General features: G+C 39.2%; 1 protein-coding gene across 2 annotated transcripts in view; it reads right to left on the reverse strand.

Moving 5' to 3' along the window:
• The window catches only part of homer3b (homer scaffold protein 3b), a 49,095-nt gene that overhangs the window by 15,667 nt on the left and 18,553 nt on the right, over positions 1–14,875 (reverse strand). For both annotated transcript variants that reach the window (XM_086088659.1, XM_086088660.1), the window contains 2 exons: positions 11,771–11,902; positions 10,205–10,312 (listed from right to left, as the gene is read on the reverse strand). In XM_086088659.1, coding sequence (XP_085944785.1) covers positions 10,205–10,312; positions 11,771–11,902 — 240 coding nt within the window. The remainder of the gene's footprint in view (positions 1–10,204; positions 10,313–11,770; positions 11,903–14,875) is intronic.

Consider the following 14,875-nt stretch of genomic DNA (forward strand, 5'->3'; position numbering starts at 1 on the left):
CGTGTTATTGTAAAGAAAAGTTTTGGGTTGACTTCCCTTTTATGAAATGAAAACGTTATGACTAATTTTCCAATTTATATTAATTGCTTTTGATGTGAACATGGCCACCATGTAGGCACTTTTCAAATATCTGACCGAGATTACTGTCCCTGTCCATTAGAAATAGAATCAGACAAACAGTGCTTTCTTTTTAGATGCTTGAGTATCATGTCATATCGCCAGGAAAGGCAACTTCTGTCTCACAGGGTTTGCATCACATTTCTCTCTAGCATTTTTGGTGAAATTCTCAACATTTCGGGCCCCTTTGACAAGGCTGGGTCTTGATGATACAGTTAGCGGCATCTTTTTTGGTTCCACCATGGCCGGATTACCACTACTGCGCACGTGCGTCAAATACCGAAGAAACACAGCAGTAGCATCTGTGAGAGACGACTGAGGTAGTTTTGCGCGAAAATCAAAGCTTAACGCAAGACCATCAAACTAAGTTTTTGTTGATTACGGCGGCACCATATGGACAAAAGTGGTAGTGTTTTGTGTGTAGGAAGACCACATTTCCATGAGGACCAGCGCATAGTTTCATTTTTGAGCTCATACCAGCTAGTGAAAGCCGGAAATACATGTTTGTTACAGTACAAGTGAAAGTATCCCAAGCAGCATTTTTATCCAGACATTTGAACAGGACTTTTGCTGCATCATCATTAAGTTCGAACAGCACGCGTCAACTAAATTAAAAACGATCCAATATACCAACAAGTGCCTGTGCAGGGATTGATTGTGGATGTTGATAAGACATCATGCACAGGTAATATGATTCTAGCTTAGATGCTCGGGTTTCAATTGATGACAAGTCCATTGGACTCGCTCTAAAGGACCAAAATCACAGAGGAGACACGACCGCATAGAATTGATTTGTCCCATTTGCTCATAACAACATAAACACACATTAGATAGAGAATGCTAAAATAATACTGGAACAATATCAGTATTTCAATTCAATATAAGTGCACTGTTCTTTGTGAAATAACATGACTACAGTAATTTCTTGACTACAAGCCGCTACTTTTTTTCATTTGCATTCGACCCTGCGGCTAATACAAAGGTGCGGCTTATCCATCAGATCACAAGGGGGAGCACTATAAAAGGAAGCGCAAGAGCATCAGGCAGAGCAAAACAAACCAAGTGAGCCCAAATACAATAGTAGAGACAGAACGAGAGAGAGACCATTTGCGCCTTCATTATGGAAAATAATGTAGCGGGAACCCTGTGCGGTAACATTAAAACACCTGCTGCTTATATGTGTAACAAACTCTAGTATTCCCCAGATTTAGCTAGCGCGGCTTATAGTCAGGTGCGTCTTGTAGTCCAGAAATTTCTGTACTGGGAAAGCTGTAAGTGAAACAATGTATCACAGCTAAATGCAATACAAATGTGGATGAACAGCAGTTACTGTTTTTTAAGTACTATGATATTTACACAGTATTATTATTTTATTTTATCTTTTAAAAAAAACATGTTCTAGTGGTTGAATACCTATAATTTAATGTTTTAATCAGGAAAAGGTGAACTATATAATTGTATTCATTTGTTGTAAAACAATACATTGGAAATGGATAACAAAAGTTCATTATATTTAAGGTAAAGAGTATCGACATACAGTACTGGTGTAGCAACAATTACAGAAACTTAATTACAAATACCTGTTATTTTTGGAAGCTATGCAAAGCTGTGGTTTTTGAGTTTCTTACCACACAGATTTTCCAGAGGATGTAGATTTGTTTCACGCATTTCTAGACTCCCTCTCATCTCATTTATTTTTCTTTCTGTGCAGAAACCAATGCCAGAAGTCAAATAACAGCTGAGGCATTACACTCCTGCACTTACTGTAGAAAAGCCTTGTAATATTAATTTGAGCGAGCTTGTCCACATTCCCCCAAGGAGTATGGCGTATTATCTAGTATTATGCAGCCCTGTCCGTCCATATGGAGGCATGTAATTAATACACAGCCCACACATGTAGAAGAGTATGACGCCCCAGTTAAGGAAACTAAAAGCAGCAAAATCAAAGTACAAGACAACTGTGGTCAAGCTCCAAGGGATTGTCTGTGAATACACAAAACTGAATAATTCACTGTGTGGATCATGTTTTTTTAAGTCAAAAATAGGATTACACATGTGCCACGTTTTTCTCCTTCATGTTGTCCTCTAACAGGCTGAGTGGAAATGAGGCTTGAGATGCTCTTGCACAAACTACCAAGTAACAGCTCATTAGTCAAGTTCAAAGACTTGACAGTCTCTTTTAAAGAATTTGTGAATTTCCTGCTCTCGAGGGTTTTTACATGACCAGAGAAGTATATTGGATGGCTTTTTTCGATAAATGTAATTTTGCATCAGAAGGTGCAACATTAGTTGCTGTACAAGAGTAGAACAAATTAGGATGACGTACAATATAAGTGCCTGAGTGTGTTAAATTGGATTTTACATTTTAAATTGCTGCCAAATGACAAATCTAGATTAAATCTAAATGAAGCCTAGTTTGATATTGCATATTTTTGATGAAAGCTATGATCAAACAGCCTGGATAAGATTTTTTAAAGAGATATGCTTTTTGCAAGGCAGTAGCCTCAGATGGATTCATGCCATCAAATACTGAGTTTGCATATTCATGTTGTGCTTGTGTGTACATTCTCTGGGTACTCTGACTTGTTAGGTTAAATTTCCGACTACCAGTTTTTAATAGGTTAGAATGTGTGTGAATCATCCAGTCAACTGTGAGAGCCTCCATCACATCCGTGAACCGAATGAGGACACGCGTTATACAGAAAATTGAAGGATGGATACTCTTTGCAGTTTCATCCATAATAAATATGGACTTTTTTCATATTGATCATTTTTAATATCATATCATACTGTAAATCTAATGGAGATATCATTTCATGAATACCTTCTTCTCCACCGCAGAAGAAAAGCAAAAATCTAGCTTCATCATCAGGCACACCAATGAAAACAACATTTCCTTGCAAGATGTCTTTGCACTTCCAGTGGTAACAAAGACTCTTTCTTCTCTTTGTGGAAACCACAAGCGGTGTTCTAAAGTTACAGTACATTTGCTCTCAAGTCAGATTTGATCAGACTGCAGATTAATTATTGAGCGAGATCATCCATGCAACACAGAGATGAATGACTAAGAATACCATAAAATACCCGCCTTAATATTGCCTTAGGAGTTTGTGTTAACTTTCACATACCTGAGACAGCTGACCAGGGTGTCGATGTCCCATGATGCATCAATGCATCAATGCAAAGGAGAGAAAGGAGATAAATGGAAAATAGTCATTATGTGTTTGCTTGATGTGGAAGAACAGAAGTGAAAAATTGAAACTCATCCAGCTGGGTGACTGGTAGATGATCCCAGGAAGTGTAGCAGTCATAAATGTAGGATTTTATTCAATTCTCAATCTTAAAAAACTAAATTAAACTAAAATCATGACAATGAAATAAGAAAGCGAAAAAGACATGCACTAGCATCAATCACATGACCAAATAGTGTGATAGTAGGGTTGTTGTCAAATGTACATACTGTACAAATTTGGGGAAGAGTCTGTGCAATCTGAGATCTCAGATATTTTAAATATGAAGTTGCTTTCCAGAGAGCTTTTATCGTGATGTGTCTGCACTGCTGTTTTTCTAAGTACATTACACTATTTACTTATTTATCTAAGCCTCAGTCCATTTTGCTCTCTGAGCTTATATAAAACTCTTGTCTCCCCATTCTGAGCTTCATTGAGACCACAAGCCTCCATCCTTTATTCATGGCTCCATGCATCAGTACATGCAAGGCTTGCCTTGAATCACCTGTGCCCCTCACGGCACTACACACACACCTGCTTTAGCATGGTTTCAATACCAAGATAGTGTTTTAAAATATGGATGACTGGCATTTATTGTCCCTTTTTGCCTGTATTTGCATCGATGGGCTATTGTGTATGATGTAGGTTACAATTAGGAGGCAGACAAATGACAGTTGCTTCTGCATCCAGCTGACATGACGTACTTCACTATATAGACAAAAGTATTGGGATCCCTGACACAAGTGCATGAAGTTAAAATGGAAGCACATATGGAGTTGGTCATGTCTAAGTACTATTCTCCTTCTTCTGGGAAGTCTGTCTGTTTTGTCCATTTACCCAGAAGAAAGTTTTTGAGATCACTGATATTGGATCTGTGAGGAGGACCTACACGCTATCAATCCATTTTCTAGGTCAATTATTCTCAAAGTGTGGTAATAGTCCATACTTGTAAGCGTTGAAGAACAAACTCATGACTTTCAGCGTGGTGACAGCCACTCTACCACCTGAGCCATGCCACTCCTTCTGTATGTTAGTATATTGCTATTAGACATGTGGAATCTTCGCACCGCCAAGAGACCGGTTTTGGTCTCATTTTGGACACACCAGCAATGCAGTATAGTGCCAATCAGCAGATGTGGCATGGCTCAGGTGGTAGCATGTCTGTCGCCCAAGCTGAAGGTCATGAGCTCGTTCCTCAACGCTTACATAACTTTTTATTTTTATTTTAAATAAACTAGTAAAATGTATTCAAAATTCTCCTTGTAAAATGTACTTAGAATTTCCAAGTGAAAAAACTTTACTATTTTTTTCCAAGTAAATATGACTCCCCATTTTTTTAGTGTTTATACTATAGTACGTTTGTTACATTTTAAGAACCGTTTGTTTTTATACTTTTGTTTGTTTAATAAAAACATTTTTTTTTTATCAATTGAATTATTAAGTACATGTTTTTTTCTTTCCTTTCTTTTATTTAAGCAGGGCAGTACGGTGTCAACTGGTTAGCACATCCGCCTCACAATCCTGAGGTCGTAGGTTTGAATCTGGGCCCCAGCCTGTGTTGAGTTTGCATGTTCTTCCCGTCCCTGTGTGGCTTTTCAGCAGGTGTGAATGGTTATTTGTCTATTTGTGTCCTGGGATTGGCTGGTAACCAGTATAGGGAGTGCCCTATCACTCACTCGAAGACAGCTGACAGGAACCAGCATGCCCGTGACCCTTGTCCTCGAGGATAAGCGGTTCAGAGAATGAATGTTCTTTAAGCACAATGCTAATGTTCAATATATGTTTTTATCCGTTGGAGGGGCTGCCATTTTGTCTCGTACTGCCACCTGCTGTCGACTGAAATTGATGTCAAAATGCCCTTGAGCTCGCCTTGTGAATGCTATGTGACCACACCCAGAAAACAGATGAGTCGCAATCTGAGCCCATGGCCACTGTGAAGTCAATTTCAGTTCACAGCAGGTGACAATAAAAGAAAAAATGTAAATGGCAGCCCCCAGAGATTGATCAAAACGGGTAGATTTTTCAGTTTAATTCTTATTCCACAACCATAATGTTGATCAGAATGCTGTGCTTAGACTAGTGGGGGCACACAGAACATTTTATTGTATAAAAAAAAATCTGACACGGCTTCCACTTTAAAGGGACAGTGTGTAGTGTGTATTTAGTGCCATCTACTGGTGAGTTTGAAGCACGTGCATTTTGAAGCACACGCACTACGGGTGCCTCAGAGAGACCACATTTCGCAAGCCTACCACCAATTACTACGTTCACGAAGTTCTTCTCCTTTGGGTATCCGTAGCAGAAAGTTGGCGGAGAAACACGTCAGCCTCCTGTAAGGCGCGGCACGACCTATATAATATAATTAGAGATTACTATACCTACAATTATATATATTTTTTAACTCTTTGACTGCCATAAACGTTATAAAACGTTTAGCATAAACCTAGGGAAGGGCGCCGAGGACGTTAAAAGACGTCCCCTATGTTTTTTTTTTTTTTTTTCAAAAACGGGTGCAGGAAAGCCTTGGGCAGCTGTGCTGAAAGTATCAGGCAGATATGATTAGTCAAAGACTCGTTTTGGCCCCTAGAGGGCAGCGATGACTCTCTTTGCACAAGGTTGGATGGGCCGCCCACCGTGGGCGTCAGTAGAAGACGTGAGGCGGAGCTAGAGTGTTGAGGAGACAATGGCTGATCCAAGCCACAATGGCTAGACCAAGCAACCGGTTACAAGCAGCTCACGCTTGAGCATTTTTTTCAAAGACGGAAAGCATCAATCAATACTAAAAAGCGCATTGATGTCAACGATGATGATGACAACGAGCTCTACGCCAAAGTTGGAAGCTTTGGCCTGTTACTACCACGTAGTAAGCCTCACCGGCTACGCGCGGCTAGCGCGGCTAGCGCTGCTAAGGCCGGAAAACGCGCACAATAGCCGGCCGGGTACTTCTGCACAAGCGGACATTCGATCGGGCGATGGAGAGTTGGCATCGACCAATGCAGATTGATGATGATGATGATGATGACTGCGAGTTTGACGCCAAAGTTGGAAGCCTGGACGTGTTTACGATCACGTAGTAAGCCTCACCGGCTAGCGCTGCTAACGCCGGAAAACGCGGAGCTGCACAAGCGGACATTCGATCGGACAATGAAGAGTACCCCGAGTCCAATGCATATTCATCGGAGGATCGGGTACAGTCTGATCACGGAGAAGACACTGTTTCTGGACTACGATGCCACCATGAATGGAGTGGATAAAATGGATCAGAACATCTCCTACCAACCCGGTATAGCAACTGAAGGACACGGGGAAGCGAGACGTAACACCACCGTAACGTAACCGTAGCATGATCCTGATATTAGACTTGATGACACACTGCAGTATATACTTGCTATTCCCCGGAAAAAAACGGCCTGCAAGAAAGTGGCACACGCGAAGAGGCAATCTGTTGTGCAAATGCTGTTACGTCTCTTTGCACGCAGGAGAGTGTTACAAAAAGAAAAACTGTCGTTGAAACATCCACATATTTGTAAATAGCACCACAGTTGCACACATTTGTAAATAGTTTGCCAAATTGTTGTCAAATTGTTACACTGTTGAATGTAAATAAACGTATTTTGCTATCAAAAAACACTTTTTCATTCTTGGTGGTAGTGTTTTATAGAAGTAAAGCACTATTTAGGTGTTTGTGGCATCATTCATGGACAAAAAGAAGTGTCAAATTCACTAGAATGCATGAAATAATATCGTTTCACTAAAAGCTTGATTTCTCCGTATTTTGGTCCAACACAGGCGAAATTGGGTCAAACTAACCATTTTCTATTGTTGATTACTAAAGAACGGAATAAGGTAGAAACAAACTCTTTTTTTCTGATGAAAGATGAAAGTCCAATCTTTCATTTGGTAGTACGTGTGTTTCCATAGTCCAAACAGAACATTTTCTGTGGACCTTGAAAATCAGTCAAAATGCTTAAATCGGCTGGCACTGGCGGCATCCCTTTTCTGAAAACGTCTGGCAGTCAAAGAGTTAAAAGTACGTTCATGTGATAATTTTTTGGGGTGCATATTATTGAAATGAACAGTGAGTTTTGAATGAAATGAATGAATGATGAAAAATCGTGATACGATATCACGATATGAACCTCACAATACTATAATTATCACGATATTGTGGGGAGGATGCCGATATTAAAAAAAGGTCACGATATTGTAAAAAAAAAAATAAATAAATAAAAGGTCAAACTAAAAAAAGCACAATATTGTGCTTTTGTAAATAACAGCAATGCACACAAACAACCTATAATCTCTAATAACTCTTAATATTGAGACACTTACTTGCTAATGCACACACACATTGAGTTCCTCTCATAATGACTCGATTCACAAGCATGTTACATTCCCCTTCATCTGACCTTTAATGTGGATTTTAAACATAGAAGGGCCAAAACATGCTGTATGAAAATTAAACTGCACTAAAGAACTAACCACCAGGGGGTGGTAGAACTGCACAAATGTAAATCAACTTGACATTTTTAACAGATGTGCTGCTTTTAATATCGTGACATGACTATGATGATATTGTGGTTTTAATATTGCGATATCAGGATATTGCCGTTATTGTTACATCCCCACAAAAAAAAAAATCTGCATAAAATAAAGAATTCAAATTCATATTTGGTATAATAAGTTCTTCTGACCTTTTAAAACACTACACCTTACTGCCTGCTTTCCTTATATTCCAGAGGCTGCAGTGTACACATCTGCTCATGTAACAGACCATCTTAAGCCTAAGTGAAGTGGAAAACAAAATACGACAGTTTTGCAGATTTTTCCACTGTATGACAGATGTATTTTTTTTATGCATTTTTTTCTATGGTGCTTACAATAATTAGAGTCAAGGGAGTCCGAGACCATTCTAGCTGACTTTGGGTAAGAAGTTGGCTAAACCCTGGACTGGTCACCAGCTAATTGTAACATAAAGACAAAAAAAAAAAAAAAAAAAAAAAAAAAAAAAACATGCATTCCCACCAATTGAAAAGTCTTCAATTAACTAAACATGCATGTAATTGGGATGTAGGAGGATGCCAGAGTACCTGTAGAAAACCCACAGAGAGAATATGGAAATTCCAAAAAGCAGGGTCTGAGCAGAGATTCAGTCCCTGAACCACCCCTGTATTTTTTGTTTCCGGTAAAAAAAAAAAAATTCACTTCCCACTGACACTATTACAAAATACTTTATCTCCAGCTAGGGTTTGATTCATGCCTTGAATGTTATGACTTGTTCTCTGTCATTTCAATTGTGATATGCAATATTCTTTCAATTATTTGCAATTATTGGATCTGTACTTTACTACAACTTTAAAGCTACTGTAATACAGAAGTACAATTACAATCATCAAAACCAACAATAGCAGAAGTAAGTGACATCCCAGCTTTCGGAAATGTATTGTGTTGAACATTAACCTACCAATCTTTTGTCTGTCAACAACCGAACAAATAAATGTAAAAAAAAAAAAAAATTATTGAAGTTATTTCTAATTGTCAAGAGTGATGACAAAATGTATTTAAGTGTGACGTGTACAAATGAATTTCTAAGTACTAATCTCTTATATTAAGGAGTGTTTTTCACAGCCTCTTGATAAAGTCATTTTGAGTGTCAAAGGAACTTTGACATGGTCACAGAGATATTCCTTTCTTATGTTTACTACTGTGGTTGTAGTTACCAGTGTTTAATAATAATAAAATTAGCAACAAACATTTTAGAAATACCTCTTAGTGTGATGCAGTGCAGTAATACATACTGTGTATTTTTACATGAATGTTTGATTCGTCATATATACCTCATTAAATTGATCACTTGTGGTCACCATGCTGTGGCTGCTTGAGGTGTTTAAAAAAAAACAGGCACTGGTCAAATACTTAAAAGGTTTGGGTGCCAAAGCCTATGAGGTTTCCTCCATGTGACTACAACTGAGTGCAACATTGTGTGCTACATGTTAAAGAAATACATTGTGATTGCAGGTTGACTTTTTCTCATCAATAGATCTGACAAACTTGTATATCCCCAAAACAAACCTCCAACATGTCAAGTCTAGCATGAAATCAAAGATGTTGGCAGGATAAAATTTTGTCATTGTCCTCCAAACAGCAGCCAGATTGCCTTCAATTATGGATGATTCAGCTGCTCTCCCTTCCTCTCTATTATGCTTTCACTCAGTCCAGGCTATTGTCACCCCTTTAAAAACACCTTCAGCTATGCATTTTCCCCAAAGTAGAGACCTTAATGGCTTTTAAGCATGAAATATCCGTCCTCATTCTGTATATGTTTAAAATAGAAACAAATGCTTAGTGTTGATCTGGATATGCTCCAAGATACAGCCTTGGCTTTTGGTTAAATAAATATGCAATAAATTCTCAAAATTTACGAAATCAATATAAAGAATAAGCCTGCCTTTGTTATATTATATAACTTTGATTCTCTCATTTAAACTTTTAAAACATTTAACAAGAATAATATTCAGACCCACTGTAGCAGTGTTATTCTTTTTATCTGCAATTTCAGTTTTAATGAGACACTGGAGCTGACGTGGCTGTTGTGATTTTGGCGTGGCTGTGCCAAAAAAAATTCGGCCCTGGGGAAACAAGTTACAGCGCACATATACCATTTTTTATTGATGCACATATGAAATGACTGAAAATATTTACTTATCTTGGAGATACATTATTAAATGTTTCCATGTACTGTGAAAAAAATGTGTAGAATGAGCAGAATTAAACATATACAGTATGAGTAGACCTATGTTATCGTGAGACAACAGCGTTAGTGTAAATATAAGTGTGCGTAGGTGCTAATGCTTCACCTGTGGAGCAGCGATGTTGAGAGCAGGGTTGGCCAGCTCGTACCTCTCCTGGGATTTCTCTCTGGCCAGCCGGGCCGCCTCCTTCACCTCCTTAAATTGCTCTGCAAACTGAAGGGGGACAAAGAGGTGAAAGAGCTATGCCTGCATATACCCAAAGGTCACTATTGCAATAAAAACCACACAAATGAATGCTTTACCCCAATCACTAAACGAGCAGCTGCTCACTCGTCCAATCACAATTCACACTCAGACACCTTCACTCAGTTCACTGCCTCACACACACACACAGTGTGTCTGACTTGATATAACTCTAGCAAGAATCCATGAAGTATGCTCAGTAGCAAGGTCGTTACAATTTACTGCAAAGCCTTTCTTCCACCAATGATATGCTTTTTTAAAATACATAGTAGTGAGAGTAGCAACCCCGCAATTGTATGACGTGAACTGCAGTTAGACTTAAACTTTGACAGTTTCCGACTGAATGTGATTTGTTAAGCGTCTGTATGTGATTGGATAAACAAATGAGTCAGCGGGTGGGGCAACTGCACCCACGGCCAGTGGAAAGTATACTGTGCGTCTATGATGGGGAATTAGGAGACTGAAGGCAAACATTTGGCAAACACTTTAACCCATTAAGGCCGGAAGCGCGTGACCACGCTTCTACCGTTAAAGCCGGGAGAGCGGTTAAGTAATTTTGTCTTGTTTTGACCAAATCTTGGTCTCTTAGCAGATTACATGCATCAGAATATACACGAGAAGGTGACGTGGGCCTCGTAGCATGTCCTGGAATTTTATTTGAGCATTTATGGTTGGCGCAGATTCGCGGGAGTTATGAAATAAATTATGCGATTGAAAACGGCATTCAAATCAATGTAACGAGTAGACAGTGACATACTGTTAAGAAATATGTTTATAGACAATGAGGATAGTGACAATTTTAGCGTCACTGTAACAGAATGGACGACGAATAATTGCCACTCGATCCCCCGAGGTTATTACAACTGCGCTCTAGTGTTGAAGGTAAATATATATGGAGTTATATACCCGCAGATGCGACATTTGTTTGTTGTTGTTTTTTTTTTATATTGAAGGCTTATAATAATAAATTAATAATAAAATAAACCACAGGTGTAAGTTCTAAAATGTTTTTGGAATTACGTTTCTCTCTGCTTCAGGAGCTGAGCTATTAATTATTGTAAACATTGTTGAATATTCAGGAAAACTTCAGGTTTTTAGGGGTGACTCAAAAGTCACCCATAGGTTTTAGAGGCATGTTATTCCAGGCGCTTTAGGCCTTAATGGGTTAAAAAATATAAATGATGTCATCAGTTAATTGACGTGGACTAAAACATCAACTGAGAAAAATCTGAAGTTGTTCAACCCCTAGCGTGTACAGTACTAGGGTCTTTTCCAAAATACAGCTAGAAGCTATTTTTTTCCAATCTACAAAACTGCTGTCAACCATGTTATCAGGCTTAATCTTTACTGATGTGTACATCATAAACATTTCCTAATCGATTTTGCTTATAAAGCTCCTAATCAATAAAAGTACATTTTCATTGTTACCTGCTGCAGCTGCTGCTCTGTAGAGAAGCCAAGGCCATAAACGGTGTTGGCCCGGCTATCTGCCCATTGACCAAACTTCTGGGAGGTTTTGGTGAAGGTCATGTTAGGGGTGATGGTGCTGTTGATGATAGCCTATCGCCATGAAGAACAAAAGAACAATGAATAAGGAATGTGAATAAAGTAGCAGAGAAGTTCAAGTAGTTGAACCCCAGTTGATGAACTCAATCTATTCTCTAAAGGTCTAGATACACCAATCCAATGTGACCGGCGCCTACCCCCTGTGGCGTCAGCCCAGAGGTCGGCACGTCACGTAGAAAAATGACGTAAAAACACACCGCACCGACCCCAACTATTACGTATCTTCAGCGCATGTGCGAGAAGTAATTCCACTCCATACCATCGGCGGCGGTAGTTATTATTCCTAAAGGCAACCGCAAACCTCTTTACGGGGGAGGGATATAAAAACGTAAACAATGCATATCGTTTACTTTTTCTCTCATGATGTCCTCCCACGAACCAAAGAGACAAAGTCATCTTCCCGATCTTCTGTCCCGACAGACATTGTACGTTCAAAAGCTGAGGGGTACAGCAGGGTGACAATGCGCAAAATGAGCGAAAGAAAATGGTCCTGGCTTTCCATCAGTACTGTTTATCCGTGTTCGACACTTCCTCTTCTTGCCCCGTGCGCTGATTCGCTAGATAACAGCCAATCACAATGATCAAATGCCCCAACGCCGATTCAACATGTCGAATTTGCTGAAAACGTCCCCAGACGTATTCCAATTCGATCAGACTTCACGACAGTAATTTATACACTGATCAGACGACGCTTGCCGTCGGCCCAACGCTGTCCGACTCCCGACGTCGGAGTGGTGTACTAAGCCTTAACATTTACAAACCAAGATAATGTTTTCCGCTGATTTGAATGAAAATGCAATTAATCTGTTCCATCTTCAGAACAAAGATATATTCACCTTATTATTTTTATTTTATTTTTATCAGCATTTGGTTAAAATAAATATTGCACAATATTGAAATAAGTAAAAGCAAAAGTTGTTATTTTCTTTGGGCTAATTTAGAGCAAAAATAAAATAAAGGTACACTCTAAAAACAGTTAGGTCAAAAATAACCCAACTTGGGGTCAAAAATGGACTGATCCTCTATTTGGGTCAATTTGACACAACTTTGAGTCAAGAAATGGGTCTTTTAGTGTAAAACAACTCATACATATTGGTCAGATCTTTTACTTGGGTCACAAAATTGGGTCATTTTGTATAAATCAACCCAGAATGTTAGGTCAAATGGACCCATGAAGTGGATCGGTCCATTTTTGATCCCTAATTGGGTTACTTTTGACCCAACTGTTTTTAGAGCAGTGATCCCCAACTGGCGGACCGCGGTCCGGACCCGGACCCCGAGACCATTTTATCCGGACCTCCAAGCATTTTTTGTTTTAAAGTACGATAATACGTTCATTCTTAACAAAAGCCATTTTTGAATAGGCGCGCGCGAGGGCAGCTATGATTGAACCGGGGTCCTTTGACCGGCAGCATGCTCTTGTTTACATGGGACAGGCTTTACTATGGGAAAGTGGGTGAACTATGGCGCTGTCTAAAGTTAGAAAAGTTGACTCTGAAAACCGAGTCTTTAGAGATGAGTGGACTGAAGCTTACGCTTTCATTTTGCCAGCAGCGAGTGCTACAAGGCCAGTGTGTCTTATATGCACGGAGTATGTTGCTCTTGTTAAAAGCGCCAATATCAAGCGGCATTACGAGACAAGACACAAAACATTCGTCGCAAATTACCCGCCAGGATCAGCGACGAGGGCACAGAAATGACATGAACTGAAAGGACAGTATGAGCGTGCAACACGGGTAATTGCACAGACGCTAACAGCACAACAACGAGCATACGAGTGTTCACTACGTGTGCAGTGGATTTTGGGCAAGCACAAAAAGCCTTTTAGTGACTCCGGAATGATCAAAGAGTGTATGGAGGCGATGGCAGAAACGCTATTGGAGGGAAAAGAGGGACAGCAGCTTAAACAAAAGGTCCGACAGATTCCACTATCATCCACAACTACAACAAGAAGAGCCGAGCTGCTATCCGAAGATGTGCAGTCCGTCCCAGCTCGACTGCGCCATTCAAAGTGCCCCATGCATCGCATTAGCTGCTGATGAATCAACTGACTGAGTTATTTTTTGAATGGTAATAATACATTTTTTTTATTTTATTGTATTGAATGTTAAACATAAATAATTTGCAACCCACTGTTGTGGTCTGTTAACAAAAAGTTCAGATTTGCACTAGATAAGTGAAATGCTCTTTGAGGCACATTAATGTCACCTGTTGCACTTTAAGTGAAATACTTAATCATAATGTTAAGGTTTGTGCAAGAGCACACGTATTGCACTTCTAGGCAGTATACAAATATAAGAATAGGAGTTACTTAATGCGCAATACATTTTTGTTACACTGTGATTTACATTCAAATATATTTGCACTATAATGAATGAAAGAGAGTAAGTTTAACAAGTTGTATTATTGTCAATGTAACAGCACGTTTGCAATTTAATAAAATAACAGAAAAATGAATTATCGTCTGAATGTTGTTGCATGTTCGGACCCTGGTCTACTAGGCTGATGGAGTTACTGGACCTCTTGCCGGTTTAGTTGGGGACCCCTGTTTTAGAGTGTACCTCCAACGTGTAAGACACACAGCCAATGACGTTGACGCAGCGCAAGAAAAGGCACAACTGAGTCTTCTGCAGCCAAGCCAAGGTTGTCCGTAAACCAAAAGTACCACACAGCAAATTATTAAGAATAGAGCTACTACCAACATTAACTGCAGTGTTCATACCAGGCACACAATGGAATTGCATATAGTTTATGAGAAAATAACATTGCATTTTAATTGCATTAAAGCATTAAAAAAAATTATATATTCTTTTTTCTTATACATTTTAATTACACAAACTAAATCTTCACCTACAGTATCTGTAGTATGATAAAATTAGCAGGGAAGTTTCCATGCTCTCAGACACATACTTTTATCAAGCTCCTCTATACTTGCTCTCCAAAGGAGGTCATTTTCAATGACACATT

Source organism: Leptonotus elevatus, chromosome 11 (genome assembly GCF_054856555.1).
Source record: "Leptonotus elevatus isolate MCC_2025b chromosome 11, RoL_Lele_1.0, whole genome shotgun sequence".
Lineage (NCBI taxonomy): Eukaryota > Metazoa > Chordata > Actinopteri > Syngnathiformes > Syngnathidae > Leptonotus > Leptonotus elevatus.